At 33.7% G+C, this 17,185-nt stretch overlaps 1 protein-coding gene across 1 annotated transcript in view; it reads right to left on the reverse strand.

Annotated features, from left to right (window-relative positions):
- Positions 1-3,131: 3,131 nt before the first annotated feature.
- LOC145667775 (uncharacterized) overlaps positions 3,132-17,185 on the reverse strand; it is a 55,871-nt gene continuing 41,817 nt past the window's right edge. Inside the window, exons 7-10 of the mRNA XM_081735214.1 lie at positions 11,618-12,585; positions 9,973-10,197; positions 8,886-9,137; positions 3,132-4,887 (exon numbers count right to left, since the gene is read on the reverse strand). Of these exons, the coding sequence (XP_081591340.1) occupies positions 4,715-4,887; positions 8,886-9,137; positions 9,973-10,197; positions 11,618-12,585 (1,618 nt within the window). The 3' untranslated portion in view covers positions 3,132-4,714. The remainder of the gene's footprint in view (positions 4,888-8,885; positions 9,138-9,972; positions 10,198-11,617; positions 12,586-17,185) is intronic.

Consider the following 17,185-nt stretch of genomic DNA (forward strand, 5'->3'; position numbering starts at 1 on the left):
ACTCTCACAGTGTATTTGTTTACAGTAAACGCATACCTATCAAGACTAAACAAAAACAAGTCTGTTAAAAATTTAGTTACCCCTGTCAAAATCTGTCTGTACGTTTTTGCTTGTCCAGTCTTCCACACTTTTCTAACGACGCTCTTTTTTCTTCCCACATACACCTTGCATGAGTGACCTCAATGACATGTAGAAACGATATTTCGAAACTCACTTGTACAAGTAATGACCAATGTTACAATTGACCCGCGTTGCATTTGTCCCCGGTCTCCCCTATATACTGCATGCAAGAAGAAACAAAACACTGATCACACATGAATTAGAAACTCCAACCGGAAGTAGGCTCAAAGCTTGCAAACGGTGCGAGATATTGAAGAAAATAATCGAAAATATCTCTCCTTTATGATATCCCTTGCTGATTTTTTTTTGTATCAAAACGTCATTCACTTGTGTTTGTAAAGGGACATGTAGATGTTGTGAGGAATGACAAGGAGACTCATGCTCGTATGTGAATCATGTTCTGTGTAGAGAGCATAGGTTCAGCTAGTTTATATTTTAAACTTTCTTCTATCTTGCTTTCATTGCTGCAAAGCTGTCTATTACTTCTTCTAAATAAATAAATAAATAAATAAATGGAACCTTTTAACTTTTACGTCCCACAATTATGCCGGCTAGGCTAAAGGAGATGGTGATGATGAGAAATGAATGAAATGGTGGAATGAAGAAAGTAGGAGGAAATGGGAGAATCCCAGGAAAACCCACATACGGTGCTTATCCACCACAAAACTCACTTCGCACTGGCTGGGATCTATCCAAGAACCCCATGCACAAGAGTTTAACGCTCTACCATTGGGCCACCGCTGCCCCCCATAAAGCAGAGTTTAAAGTCATTACTAATGGACAAAAATAAAGGGGAAAATGGAAATTTGTAGGGAACGACTTATGTAAAATTATAAACTTATTAATACAATAGTAAATAATACACACTAATCATTGGATGGCTGGTTGGGTAGTGGAACAACAAGTGCAGCCACCCTCTCGTGGTGAGTAGCATTCTTATCTTACTTGTTTTAAGAATTTTGTAAAAAAAAGAAAAAGAAAAAAGAAAAAGAAAAAAAGAAAAAGAAAAAAGAAAAAAGAAAAAACCTGTTAAAGTCTCAAATTTTGCTAAATTCGCAAATTTTATTAATTTTTGATAGCGATGTGCGACCAGAAGATACTATATAAATATAGTATAAATATAGTTTATTTATTTTAAAGTTATTTTTACATACTTGAAGGAACCTTTAGGCTATATAGGGTCATCATCCCACATTCTTCAGTCCTTTTAGAAAAATATTGAAAATTTATTGTTTTTACCGGATTTTTTTTTTAAATTTCAACGGCGATGCAGGACCTTGAAGATATATAAATAAAAGTTTTTTCTTGTCTATACCAACGGCAACTTTTGCGCACTATAGCGTTCCCGAAATAGAAAAATGATTCTTTTCGAACTACCCTAATAGTCACTTTCAGTTTTATAATATTAGATTAAACTGTAAAGATAAAACTGTTCCAATTTATTTATTTACTGTTTAGGTTCTGCATATGGTCCATCATTCCCGCAATGCATGGTCCATCTAACTCATAGTACCATGGGATATATGAAGCAGTCAGCCATTTTTTCAAGCTTAAATTTTGACTAGAAATATATAATTTTTTTATCTTAAAAACCTTTAGTTATGGTTACAAAAAGTCCTTTCTTGGATTTCGTGCAGGAAATCATGCTCTACATGTGCAATTGTTCGAGTTAGTGGAGGTAGAAAAAAGTGGACCATTTCTACCGGACTTTCTATATGGCCCGGGTTCGTCTCACCCAGGGGATCCATCTCTACGAGACTTACCTAATACATACATCAATAACAAGTATGGACATACAACAATAACTCTTTCTGCATATAGAGGCCCCATGAAAAGGGTGATGGTAGATATTGGCAGGGAGTCATGAAAAGGGCAGGGGCTTAGATATTTGAGATGACGTCATACCAACTGATGACAGAGAAGAATAGTGTCATTTATAAATGACTGTTGTTATAGATATTTCATATTACGTTTATAACCACATATGATTTTAACTTTAACATAAAACATTATTTTGAAATAAAGCTACATAAAACATTATTTTGAAATAAAGCTACTTAACCAAAGGTGCTGTTTTAGATTAATGTTGACTACAGAAAAATGTCACGTTACCCCCTCTCCTTTAGTATAACTGTATCTTCTGCGTAGGGAACCTAGAGAAGGCATAATCAGCTATGATTCACAAAATTCGCTAATATATTGTGTATTATTCCAGAAACTACTATAAATATTTCTGCATAATATATTTATTTTATTTCCGTTACGAAATAAATTTCTTGGGGTGCTTTAAAGGGAAGAGCTCACCGGTATTTGGCGGAGTTTAAGGTACAAAGGAATTAAGACCAATTGTCAAAGTTGTTACAAAAAAAAAAAAAAAAAAAAAAGACGTAAAGTTTGTACGGTACGCTTAAGTATATGTAAAAATTAACACTGTTTAACTGTTTATCACATTATACGAGTAATTTGCAATATCTGGACATAAGTCTTGTGAGCTCAGAAAGAAGATTCAATATAGATCTTAAAACTGTAATATATCTAAAATGGCAAAAAGTGGATTTAATCCCCTTTTGCACTGAATGTGCCATTTGCTCGCTTCCCCAGCAGGTTAGTCCACTCCTGGTGGAAGTAATGAAATCTTGAATTCTTGAATTTCATTTCTTTCCCTTCAGGATCATCATTCTTTCTCTCTCCTATTGTCGCGTCGCTCCGAAATATAAATGAACTATCAGCACCTTGAAATAAAATTGATAAAGTGAATTACTTAAAAAGTAGCTTGATGTCTACCATGTTACTAAGCCGATGAAAGGCCCGAAGAAGAAAAGCCATAAGAATTAAAAGAAAGATAACTCCGATTTACCTTAATAAAAGAATAATATTTTTTTAAAAATATTCTTATTTTCGGGAAGGAATAATTATCACCTTGAGTATATGAACTTTTCAAAGGCAAGAGAGAGAGGTACAAGAAATAAATACAAGAAAAACTTTGCGAACAAATTCAACAGTTGAATATGTTAAAGATGAATAATATGTCAGACATTTATTTGAGCCTTGTACACCACAGACGTACATTAATTCAGATCAATATATACTATCCCTTAAAACTCTAAAGTTTTAATGGCTCAGTGGTAGAGCGTTCACCTCTGGTGCTAGGGGTCTCGGGTTCAAACCCTGCTCCCGCCAAGTGAACTTTGTGGTGGACAAACACCGTGTGCGTGGGTTTTCTCGGGGTTCTCCCGTTTCCTCCCACTTCTTTCATTCCACCATTTCATTCATTACCCATCATCACCGTCTCCTTTAGCCTAACCTGCATAACCGTGGGACGTAAAACTAAAAAATTTCATTTCAATTTCATTTTCTAAAGTTTTAAAAAAAATCAACTCATCGAAAAAAGAGATAGGAATGTTAACTTGAGAATTTTATTTTCCTAAAATGTTATTAGATATCATTTGTTTCCATTTGATTTTATTCCTCTCTTGACTATATATTTGAAGGAAATCTCTTTTTTACTTCGATATCCTTCATTTCATTTCACCATATATTTCATGAAAACTTCCTGTTTATTTCAATATCCTTTATTTGATCATATTATTTATGGAAGCATCATATTTATTTTGATATCCTTCATTTTACCATATATTTCATGGTAAAATCATCTCTCTTGATTTATTTCGACATACCTCAATGACCAAACATTTCTTGAACATCTGTTATTTCCTATAAACATCCCTCATTTGATCAGATATTTCTTGGACATTTTTATATTTTATTTCGACATCCTTTATTTGACTATATATGTCATGGACATCTCTTGTTTCCTTTCATCATTGTTTATTTGACTTAATATATATAATATATATTTGACTTAATATTCTCGTGTGCTGATTTTGAAAATATATTATGAATTTCAACACAAATGTGCTACAATTAACAGAACGAATAAAGATTTTATATATTTATTTTGCTCTTTTTATGCTGCTTTAAACTAGAAAACTGAAAAACTTATAATAACCAAATTTTGCTTTTTGACAATGGAAATTGATGACAATATTGATGCATAAAAATACATTTGATTAATGTGTCTTTGACTAATAGTGACCAACAATTTTAATTTAATCAACATTAAAACCTTTTAAGGTTCGTCGACGAAAAGTTTATCTTTAATTTCCAAGTAACCACGCTATATGACCCAAATACGCAATAACAGCGCATTTTGTACACTGCAATCAAGTGGTAAAAATATAAATTGTGCTTTATAATAGAGGAGCAACCACATCTCTCAGCGTTCTCTTCTGCCAATGGCAATGGGCTCATCACTTTCTGTGATCCATTCAGTAAATGATTACACCAAACTTGCTAAATCTTTTCGCAAATCTTAAATGGAATAAATCAGATCCAGTCTTTGGGCACAGAAAATATTCCCCGCTGTTGCGAAGAAGTGAACTTAACTAACATTCTTCTAATTAAAATGATTGATTTTGTTATATCCTGTATTAGTTTACGTAATTACTATCTAGGTATAAAATAGGCTGTCAAGCAACACAATATTACAATAGTAATAAATTTTGATGATATTTCTGCAGAGTGTTCTACATTTCTATTTATCACTTCTTTTAACAATTTTAAGCCAAGTCCCAGTTTTGGCGCAGAGAAAGAAATTCTTAGGGTCAAATTTTACAGGAACTTCTGTCTTTTCAGACAGGAGAACCTCATAGGCTGAGATAATAGCTGCTAAACATACTTTGGACTGCATCAAACCAAAACGATTACCTGAAATAAGAAATATAATAATTGCGTGACCCGCTACACAAAAAGTCAGTTTGCATAAAGTGATTTATAAACAATTATAAAAGATTTACAATCATTAATCTCTACCACCAACAGACAATGTAATACAGTCAAACCTGGATAACCGAAAAACCTGTATCACTGGGAACTTATCTTTCAATTACCTCCATAAGTGAGGCATCGGTTATTTTTACTTGCTAAATAAGGAACTTTATAAATGGGATTAAGTTCGTGGTCTCTTGTGACCACATTTATCCAAGGTTAACTGTATTAATTTATTAAATGCTATTATGCTAACAAGACTTTATAAAATTGGTTATTTCATCTGAATAAATTAGTAAACAATTAGTAAATATTTTTATTGTAATGGCGTGTAATGCAAGGTAACAGGACTAAGACGTTATCCATTTTTGCAGTATTTCTACTGTTTATGTCGTTCCTCTCTCTGCATTAGAACACTAGAATTGGGTCAAAATGATCCGGACATTCAAATTTCTTTTTTACCTCGACTAATACGTAAACCCTGAAGTTCCATATACTCTTCAAATACGTCACAACAGCTTATATTGCTGTTGTTAACACGACTATATTTATTACGTTACGAAAAATATACGTAAATGATTCAAAAGTAAAACAATCTTAGTATTTTGTGGGATGCAAATGATTCTAGGGTTCCGATGTTTAGTGAGCGAGTAATTTCAAACTAAATTTGTTTGTTTGCCTGAAACTTGTAACATTCCTTCTCAAATCTATGGCTATGTAACAAGTTTACTTTTAAGTTTAACATACTGTACAATCCAGACTTATACCCACATTGAAGAAACAATAGTTCGTACTGTTTATATGTGACTGCCTTATATTTTATAACTTAGACTACTTTGAAGTCAAAATGATGGTATTTTATTTGACATGTCCATATATATGTATTCGTGTCTAATAAATTCAACTTCAAAGCTCAAACGCCTAAACCGTTTTCAATAAAAGTGATGTTAGAATCGTGGCGACAGTCGCGGTCCGTGTAACATAGGAAATGAAATCAAATATTTCAGTTTTACTTCCCACGGTTATGCCGGTTAGGCTAAAGGAGACGGTGATTATGAGAAATGAATGAAGTGGTGGAATGAACAAAGCGGGAGGAAACGGAAGAATCCCGAGAAAACCCACGAGCACGGTGTTTGTCCACCACAAAGTCCACACGGCGCGAGCTGGGATCGAACCAGGAACCCCAAGCACCGGAGGTGAAAGCTCTACCACTGAGCCACCGCGCCCCCTTCCGGGTAACAGGATAGGCGATATCACAAGAAGTCAATATAACAGACGACAGTTAGCATCTCGTTTATACTGAAAGAAATTCTTTCCCTATAATATGGGTATCAAATGAAAGCTTACATCACGAGGATTATTAGTACGTAAATTATAACGAACGGAAAGAAGATCGATAACGTTGGAGGGAAGGAGAGGGAATTTGTCATCCACAGTAACCCATAGTACATAAGTGATGATTAATTTATTTAATAACTTCTCTCTTTTATTAAGTATTTCATAGTTCGTGCTATATGCTGAAAATAGAAGATAAAAAATTAAGTAATAAATAAAAAAAACTACTATAGTGAAAGTAATTCGTCGTCTTTTGTTCCGAACTGAAAACTAAGAAATGTGTTCTTACTTATCAATATTACTTAGATCAGTAGTTAGCCTAATTCCTATCACGATACCCATTTTATCACATCCTCTTGCCAGCGATCTCTTTATAATTTCTGGTTTGTAATAAGCTTGAGTAGGATTTTTAACATACCTATTTCGGAGATCTCACGATATCCATCTATTTCTATAATAGTAGAATACATTTCTTGTATATAGTGGATACAGTAATTTCCCTAAAAAGTGAATGGATTAAAACCAAATTTGCTGAGTTCATATTACAAATATCCAATCCGATCAGTCATACAGTTTCAAAATAGAGGTGGTTTGAAAATTTTAAAACTTCATAACTCCCTTAATTTTGGGTCATATATATAAAAAAAAATAAAGTGATTTCTAATTTAGGTTTAAAAAAACTTGAACAGTTATTAAAGAAGTTATTGAGTATTTTAGATGACTTGATAATGTGCGTCACGAAGATTGAACCGGACATTCATGCACTAGTGAAATCACACTATACAGCTTTCAACTTTAATTGTATGCAGGTTTCGTTGCATTTGTACTTTTCCGGTATTTCAATATGTAGTTCTCATTAGTGTCTTATCGTACCTCTCTCATTTAAATTGATTTTTAAATAACTCTGCACCTGTTGAAAATGTTTAGTAGCCCTATTTTGTTGTTGTTTCCTAACAGTATGTATATAAAAAATATCTACCAGAACAAAATTCAAAATAGTATTTAAAAATATTTTCCGGTATTAGATTCTAATTATGCTTATCTTTTCCACTTACATTCGTGATCTCCAGGTAGAGCAACCCTGCATTAGATATTAAAATAGCCGTTAAGTCGAAGGCCTGCAGATCTACATGATGTAGGGTGTACTAATAACAGGGATAAGGCCTTCGATTTACGGCTAATTTAATATTAATAACAGAAAACTTGTTTTCTACTTTTCAGATCGGAAGGATGGACAATAAATTACTTTCAGCGTAGCCCAGAAATTATTTTATCTGAGATTTTTACTAAAAATTGATATTATTTTTCTGAAATTAATTTGCTATGGTCACTGTGTAGAGTAACGGTTTTAGGCTGACTTCTATCGTTGCCATATCATGCTTGTTCTTGGTCTAAAATCATAAAGTAATTGAAGAACTACAGGAAATGAATCCTCGTGAAGAAAGTCAGAAGAAATATGTTCAGATCCAGTCCACTAACATGCTCATCCATTTGAATTGATGACACCGGACCTACAAAAGAGTTGTAGCCCAAAGGAGCCAATTATTTAAAGTAAATTACAAAGGCAGTTTATAAAATCTAATACTAGGCCCTTCTCTCTAAATTGAATGAGTAATTTCCACCTAAATTTCAAATACTAGTGGGATTAAGATTTTTTGTGTTTAACGTCCTACGTATTTGCTTCGAAGCTATGGGAGACAGCAATAGTAGTAACATTAGTGAATGAAAGAAAGTGAAAGAAAACTATAGAATCCCGAGGAAACCAATGCGAACCGCTTTTATCTTCCACAAATTCCAATCGGCGCAAGCTGGGATTCCACGCACCAAAGATGAATACTAAAGGGATGTGTCAATAAAATACAGAAAAGCATTTTATATGATAAACGAATGCAACAGAGAAACTCTATTAGATCATTAACCAGACAAGGACTGAAATATTATCTTCCCATTATCACAACGAATTCTCGTCACATATTGTTCAGCCACGGTATACTGTTGCATACAATAAAGGGAATATAACGTTAGTTGCGATGATGTTACAAACTATGTGATTTAATAAACAACAATCATAATAAAATAGATTTATTACTGAAGGATACGCATTCTGGAAATGAATATTAATTTAGTGTAAAAAATAAAATAGCCAATTGGATTATTTTTCCGCGCGTTTTTGGAAACGCGCATTATATGAAATCACACATATAAATAACCTCAAATACGATGTAGTGTAAGGTCAGAGAAGCAGGTGAGAAATTGTACTCTTTTTAAAAGGCAAATAAAGTTTATGTTCTTCTTATTTCTCTTACCATAAAACAGAATAAAATATAGCACGTAATGTTTCATATTAAATAGATGATGATAATCAGATTTGTTTAAAGTTGTTCAGAAATAAAAATATAATGACTTTTGAATCTTCGTCTTCTCAAAACTTTGTTCAGGCACTAATAAATATGAGTAACCAATTTAACAATATTTCATTTTCTTATAATAAGATTTAGACTTTTTAATGTTTTATCACAATATTTATTATGAAAATTCATCTTTAAATGAATTTTAAAAAGTATCTAAATATTATAATAGTAATAATAATAATGTAAACTTGCCAATGCACATTCTTGGTCCATCTCCAAACGGAAGGTAAGTAAACGGCTGTCGTTTTCTGATATTCTCTTCACTGAACCTTTCAGGATCAAACTTCTCAGGATTTGGGTAATACTTAGGATCGTGATGAAGAGCGAAGATAGGAATTTCCACTACAGTTCCAGGTTCAAGCGTGATATTAGTTCCAGGAATCGTGTATGCCTTCGTACAAATCCGATCTGTGACAGTGAGTGGCGGATATTTTCGAAGAGTTTCTATAAAGATATATAGCAAATACGTCAAGTTATTAATGTATTTTTATTTGAAAAATAAATGTTATTAAATTATTATAAAAAATGTTAAATAATCGAAATCACTATAAAGAATTACGTTCACATTTACTAACCGATTACAGTCAATTCTGGCTGTCAAGCCGATTACTCTAAAAATTTACGGTATTAGTGTTAAAGTTATGGTCATAGGGCATAAATACAGCCTTTTTATGGCCTACAATCAAATTTTACAGTAATTTCGTAAATTTTAAAGTAATAGTTGGCAGCCAGAATTGACGGTAATCGGTAAGTAAATGTGGCCTATATATTTTTTTTTACAGTGTAGATAGATATTTCTTTTAAATAGATATAGTAAGATATGAATTTATGGTGGCACATTTGAATGGACAATATAAAACTAACAAAATAATTACATATATTTTTATTACTAAGCAAGTTTATTCTATCTTCAGACAACAAATATATTCTAGCTTCAATTATCGCTAAATTTTGTGATTTTTGTTTAACGATATTGTAATATATCCATTGAGGACAGAGTATAACAGTACAGTAGTATCATTAAAGAATTTTTGCGTTTCTTGATGTTATACTAAAGACGTAAAAAAAATTGAAGTCATCAACATCAGTTGGACAACATACAATCTACTAAATTTCATGAGAAAGAAATATACCAAGAGAACAAAACTTTAATTTATCATAATAGACCTATTTGTCTAATACTTGTCACTACAAACGTCTTAGTGCTTCAAATTAACTGGAAATGTATTGTCGAACAATGTTTTAGAACGTAAGTCTCTTATAGTCGTTCGTGACCTACCTGAGATAACTTTATTCAAGTATCCCATTTCATTGATAACTCCTTGGTATGTCAGTTTTCCTTCAGTTTTCGCTAACACTCGATCAATGTCATCTCGCAGTCTCTTCTGAATCTCTGGATTTAAAGCTAATTCGTACAAGGCAAAATTGAGCAAAGTAGATGATGTCTCGAATCCTCCAACAAAAAACACGAATACTTGTGCTGTGAGGTCATCGTGAGAAATATCTGAAATACAAGATTACTATAGATGATGGTATCTCAAATATTTCTTTTCAAGTTAGCTTTATAATGTATCATACATGCGTCTACTTTAATACCTTTTCCGAATTTTAAACTTTGGTTTTGTTTAATGTATTTATGTTAAAGAAAAAACTAATAACCACAAATTGGTAGCATAATTTCATATCACATTTGCCAACAAGAGTTTCAGTAGCAAGGATAGTTACCACTAAATATGATAACTTTCTTCAAACAGGAAGCTTTTAGATCATAATAATAAGACTATGATATTACTATAATACTATTAATGCTTGGTGGCTAAACAAAGATAATGAACAAAAACATGCAAAAATTAACATAAATGTCTGTCACGAAAATTATACAAATAATAAGGTGCAGTTTATAAACGTTTCAAGATTAATTATTCCTCATTCATATTGTTCATGATTAACTATTACTTATTTCAAAGCCTAAATTATGAATTATAGATTAAATTATTATAAGAAAGAGTATATTTAATTCGGGTGTAAAATATGCATCAAATTTTCTCTTCTATTTAACTAAACAAAACTACTGGTTGGGAATTGTTTTTCACTTCTGAATAATAACTAAAACTCGTATTATTTCAAAAGGCAATAAATTGTTTTCTTATAACAATATGATAGTTGAATCAAGATAAAATGATAGTAATTTCGTTTTATATCTAGTATTAAAAGAAATAATAATTAAATTCTGAATGATATTTGTTTGCTACTCAAGCCATAGTTTCTGAAATCATAAAACTTTACATTAAACTGAAATTGTGATATATAATGGGTGTTCCCTACTTTACCATGTTATGCTCAGGAACAAATTTATTGTAAAGTGTATTATTCCTATTATACGTACAGAACTGGAGCAACTGCGATACCTTGACGTTTTAACTCTTTGCTTACATAGCATAAAACAATGATTATAAATCAAGAATTCTGTGTCTAATGAAAAAAAAAACATGAAAAATTTTTGAAGAGAACAAGAGTGTACCTAATTGCTGATTAGTTCTATCGAGTGTTCACTCAGAATTGAACCAAAAACTATAGAAGTTCATTAGTATGCTTGACACCATGTTATTTTGTAAAGATTTAGAGATACTAAAGATCCAGCCGAGAATCGAACTTACAGGTTTAAATATATATATAGTGCTTTTTTTAAAATTCTTTAGTAGCTTCAGAGATCACATCGATCAAATACACAAAATCGAAAATATACTATCGACATAGTATAAAACAAATAGTAAGAAAGTATGCAAAAATTATGTTTGTTCACACTACTTTTAGAACTTAAGCCTTTTTTTAAAAAAAAAAAAAAAAGATATCAAAATGAAGATATGACACTTCTTAATTTTTTCAAAGCTTTGACATCTAAAAATGAATTATTGAATTCTTACCAATATTTCCTTCTTCAACCTGAAGATGTCCATTTTCGGTTTCAGCGTCGTCCTCGTCATCTTCCACTTTACCCAAATTCTTGATTTTAATCAAAAGATCAAGAAAATCGTTTCTTGTAACGTTATGGCTCTCCCGGTATTCCATGGTGTCTTTAACTAATTTGCGAAAGAAATTAGTAACTTTCTCTTTAGTGAACGAAAGGTGCAAAGTTTTGGACAGTTTTGGAAATGAAAACATGAGGAAAAGATTCAAACTTTCCACGAAAGTTAGAGGTCTTGTTACTTCAGTACCCATTCTTCTAAATTCCGTTCGAGGGTTCTCCACTGAATTCACCTGGATTCCAAAAGCACAAGTAGCAATTACATCTGTGGTAAATCTTGCCATCATGTCTTTCATTTCGATTGGTTCACCAATTTTTGCAATATTTTTCAAATATTTCCTCAACTCTTCACCACAATCACAAACAAACTGAAACATTTTCTTCATTTTCCCGGACGTAAAAGTGGGAGTCAACTTAATACGCATGTGCCTCCAACGTAAACCTTTGAGACTGAACAAATTTCTAGCTTGCAATGGATCAGCATTCTCATCTATAAATATATCATGGTCTTGAAAATGTGAGAAATCTTTCACCATGATTGCTTTCAATAACTCTGGGTCTCGAATTAACAGTAGTGGTCGCTGAAAGAAATATAATCCCACATATTTCTCTTGTGGATATTTTTCATAAATTTCACGAAACCCTTCACCAAAGTTGATACGCTGTAAGATTACATCTTTCACATGTCCGAATATTACGGACGGATTCTCTGCTGATATTACGCCAATTTTTTTCCAATATTTCAATTTATTTGAAAGGTACAAGTAGATAAACCCAACCACAACCAACAGCAGTGTGACTATGTGAGGAAGAAATTCTTGCAGAAAGGATAAAACACCCATCTTACAATTTGATGTCCCTTTTTCCCTGGAAATAAAAAGAAATCACTAATACATTATAGCGACCAATATTTTTTTTTTAAATTCTTATTGTCCCTATTCACATTAATGTTATTACCTGTTTTGCATTTCACCTCAATTTAAAAGAGCAGATAGATATTTAAAATGTATTACATGGTTGATACCTTCTCAATTATTATTCGAACACATTTATAACTTCTTCGGTTTTAGTTAAGAAATTAGAGCAGAAATGAAATACATTTTTGGACGCTTAATCGATTGCAGAAAACCGCTTTTCGCTATCTTCTATGGTTTTTCCTTTATCACGATCAGACTGTTATCACGATCAGACTGTTTAAAACCAGACTGTTATAGTAACTGGAAGTGATGGTAGATTTCTACCAGTTTTAGTGTTAGTAGAAACTTAAGGATAGAAATGAAATTTATTCTTGGCACGTATTGTAGTAAAAAGTATTCTAATCAATTACAGGAAACAGGTTCTCTTTATCTATTACCGTTTTCACTCTAAAACAGGAAGAGGTTGATTTCTGCCACTTTCGGTTTTACTACAGATGTTAGTGCAGAGTTGGAACATATATTTTAGGATGCATGATCGATTATAGAAATCTGCTTCTTGCTGTCTTTTACGGTTTTTATTCTATGGACATCAATGTTAAAGTAGGAAGGAAGTGGTTGATTTCTGCCACTTCCGGTTTGAATAGAGGGTTAAGAGAGAAGATAGTACATATCTTAGAGAGCTAAATTTATTTAAGAAGAATGTTTCTCGCTATTTGTTATCGAGTTTCCTCTATGTAGATCAATACTGAAACCGGAAGTTGTAGTACATTTCGGTTCCAGTAGAGAGTTAAGGATGAATACGTAATCTATTCTTGGGATACTTAATCGATTGCAAAAAAAAGCATTTTTCATCTATTACCGTTTCTGCTCTACAGTTCTGAACATTAAAACCGGAAATGATTAATTTTTACCACTTCCGGTTTAAGTATCGGGTCCTAAAACGTAATAGTTTCCTAAATTTTGACTCTCTACATGATGATTACACACATCATTGTGTGTAAGGACCATTTCACTCCTTCTGTAATATGAGGGAGCGTCATGAGTGGCAGAGCTTGGATGTGCACAGCATGCGAAACTTACTTTTCTTCTTAAGTTTTGAACACCAGTGTAGTATCCCTTTTCATGTCCGAGATTGTGTGAAACATGGATCTAGAATCTAAGATGAAATCCGAACCACTGTAATGTATTTTCAAATTTCAAGGCTCTTTCATCTGGAATCTAATCTAGGACCCCATAAACCAAACGCGTGTGTCCTAGCCACTAGATCAGCAGAAAGATCCAGGTAATTTCCCCCTTCTATTCTGGTGCTGTCCGATGGGTCAAGGTAGCACTTCTGCCTAAGAGAACCCCCTGTCGAGTTAAGGGTCTTCACTACAGCGAAATTAAACTAGCGCTAATTTTAGAGTTTTTCTGTAATATCTTCAAAACAAATAAAAATATTCAAAAAGCAGAAACGTAGTGAACTAGATAATACGATTTTGCATCTAATACCGTTATCACAACTCATCTATCTGCTTTCAATTTGCAACTGTAGATAGATTTGGGATTTTTTGCGGGTTCTGTAAATAGCGGCATACAAGCAGATAGATTAATTGTGGTAAAGTTACTACATGCAAAATCGTAATATCTAGTTCACTACGTTTCTGCTTTTCGAATATTTTTATTTGTTTTGAAGATATTACAGAAAAACTCTAAACTTAGCGGTAGTTTAATTTCGCTGTGGTGAAGACCCTTAAGAAGGTCACTTTCGTATAAAAAGTTAAGTGATAATAATGGCGTGAGTACACGTTTTAATCCAATAGAAACAGCTTGGCCAGCAAAAATTTCTTCATGGAATATAATGACAGGCAGTGTACAACTCAGTAATAATAAAAGTAACCCAAAAAGTTCTGCCGCTTTTCACTCACTATCTTCAAACATCGATATTTCACCGAAGACCTACCTGGAAGATCAAAGCTAGTTCCCATCAGCATTCACGACCTCCTGCCAACGTTCTGGAGGGCCATGGGTTCAATCACGGTAGAACTTGGTGGGCCATGAAGTTAAGAAGGTATCAAGTTCATTTTGGATTTCTACTAGGGATTTGAACTGGCGTCCTCTAAGGTGATTGTACAAGGAATGGAACAGGTGATAATCGAACTGCAATGTCCGGGGAGTATGGCGCATGCAATAATGTTTCCCATCTAAGGCGTAAAATGGTGTCCCGGGTCATCCTAGCCATGTGGGGCTTAGCGTAGTCCTGTAACAGCAAGACTCCTTTACGATTCAGAAGTGCTGGCTTCAGAGTTTTAAGTTTTTCTTGAACACGGCTCAACTGCAGAAAGTACACAGTTGCATTGATGCTCTGACTAGGTGGTAGTACTCCCGATGCGCGATACCGCGAGCAGTCCACCAAACACATAGGAGGACCTTCTTCTAGCGCACTGCTGGTTTCGGCTGTTTTGGAAGAGGTTCATGGAATGCTAACGAATGATGACGGCGCCGTGGAGCTTCGAACAGGAGCCACTTCCCATAACATCTACACCCTGTCTAGAAGTGGCTCCTTCCTCAAAGGAGACAGCAAAGAAACACAGGTGTCTGCTCGCGTTGCCCGGAGTCAAATTATGTGAGACGCATCTACCTAACACACTGAATTCATGTAGTACTTCCCAAGATGATAGAGATGCTGCAGAATGGTTTCTCCATTCACACTGAATTGTAGTCCGTGTTCCTTACATGTATGGTCATTGTTCGCCTCAGTTCCTGCCTGAAGATCTTCATTTTTTTTTTTTTTACATGTGTTGGTCTTCCGGCAGGTGGTGCGTCTTCGAGTGTTTCGTCACCGTCCTTAAACTTGTTAAACCACCACTGCACTGTCGGCGTAGGCACGATACCCTGACCAAAGGCCTGGCATATCTTCCGCCCACTGTAGCGCGTTTGACCCCAGTTTGAACTCATACTGTATACACACCCTTATGACGCTCTGTGAAGGTCCCATGTTCACTCTGTCCTTACGGAAGTTTACGGTGTAACTGAACTGCCACAACCAGGTAGTGTGTTGGATATACCCACACGAACAACTTACCTTCGCCTTATCTCTATTCGCATTCAACTCACTGTGTGGGGACCAATTAAACACAGACCTCCACAAAAAGCGACAGAACTTTATTGATTACCTTTAAAGGCACTAGTACTCATAGCAGATTTTTAGGAAATAAATATAGAACTTAAAATGGATGAGTACGTATTCAACTTTAAATCACCTGCAAAAATAAATAAATAAAATAAAATAAATAAATAATAATCTTGGTGTAGGTCTGTTGCTGGAAACAAACTGTATTGTGTTTCTCTCATTTTATTAGTTTTATTCAAACTGTGAGTTGTTCTGTAGAAGCATTAGTTAGGAAGTAATGATGAAGGGAAACAATATACATAAGTATAGGTACATGTATTTGTGATATTTTTGACCTGTAATTTCGTTTTCTTTCTCCATCATTGTTCGGTTCGTTGTATTGGAGTTTAACTTCCCTGTCAGTCCGAAGCTAAACGAGGTGTGGGCCTGTATTTTAAGGTAGTATGTATACCACCGTAATTCGTTTCCATTTTTAAGGCTGTCCGTCCGGGAATCAAACCCGGGATGCTGCGCACCAGAAGAACGCACGTGATATTCACTAGACCAACCAAGCTCTTTTTACTTTATATGGAAGTATTATTTAAAAGGGCAAATATCCAGGAAAGGTTTCTCTTGAGTTTATTTTTTCGTTTCGTTTTACGTAGGTTGAATTAGCGAACCTTTTAATGAAGTACGTACAAATTGTTCTTTTTATGAATCAGTGGCTGGAAAGAAATATTTTCAATATGCAAACTAAGTTTGGCTGGTTCCAGTAAACAGGAAGTCGACTTAAGTCAGAATTACCTAAGTCGACTCTTGTTTGAAAATTGATGTTTTACTGTTATAAGATTCTTCTGATGACTTCTACATTGTGTAGAAGAAGTAAAGTCAAATTCCTAAAATTGAGCAAGTTACAGTATGTTATGAACAAATATAACTATGTTGGACTGCTCTCTGTTCTTCTGTAACTTTCATCAGCTCTACTGTAAAATTTACTTTTTTTCGACGTAGCCGGTTATCTATTGGAACAAGTCGTATATTTTGTGGCAACCAGAAATTGAAGTACTTTAATAACAGAAGACATTCACTGCTCAATAAGCAGATATACGTCACCATGAAGGGTGGTGTAAACGTACAGAGATAAAATTGTGACCTTTGGTTTTGATTTTCTGTTAAGGCTTAGATAAGCTCTAATATAATCTCCGTATTGAAAATGGACATTGAATTCCAAATAAATAACGTTTTCAGAAACTTCAACTGTATTCGACAACGGTTAACACACACTCAAGAAAATACATCACTTCAAATATTGACATACTACAATTTAAACGTACAACTCTCGATACAATAACCGAAACACGTGGAGTGTACCCAACGAGTAGACAAACATTTTACTGACACCAAGTCATCATAAGAGGTACAGAGTACAGTAGGTAAGTACAACTTGTTGTATATCTAC

This window comes from Thermobia domestica, chromosome 13 (genome assembly GCF_964235325.1).
Source record: "Thermobia domestica chromosome 13, izTheDome1.hap1.1, whole genome shotgun sequence".
Lineage (NCBI taxonomy): Eukaryota > Metazoa > Arthropoda > Insecta > Zygentoma > Lepismatidae > Thermobia > Thermobia domestica.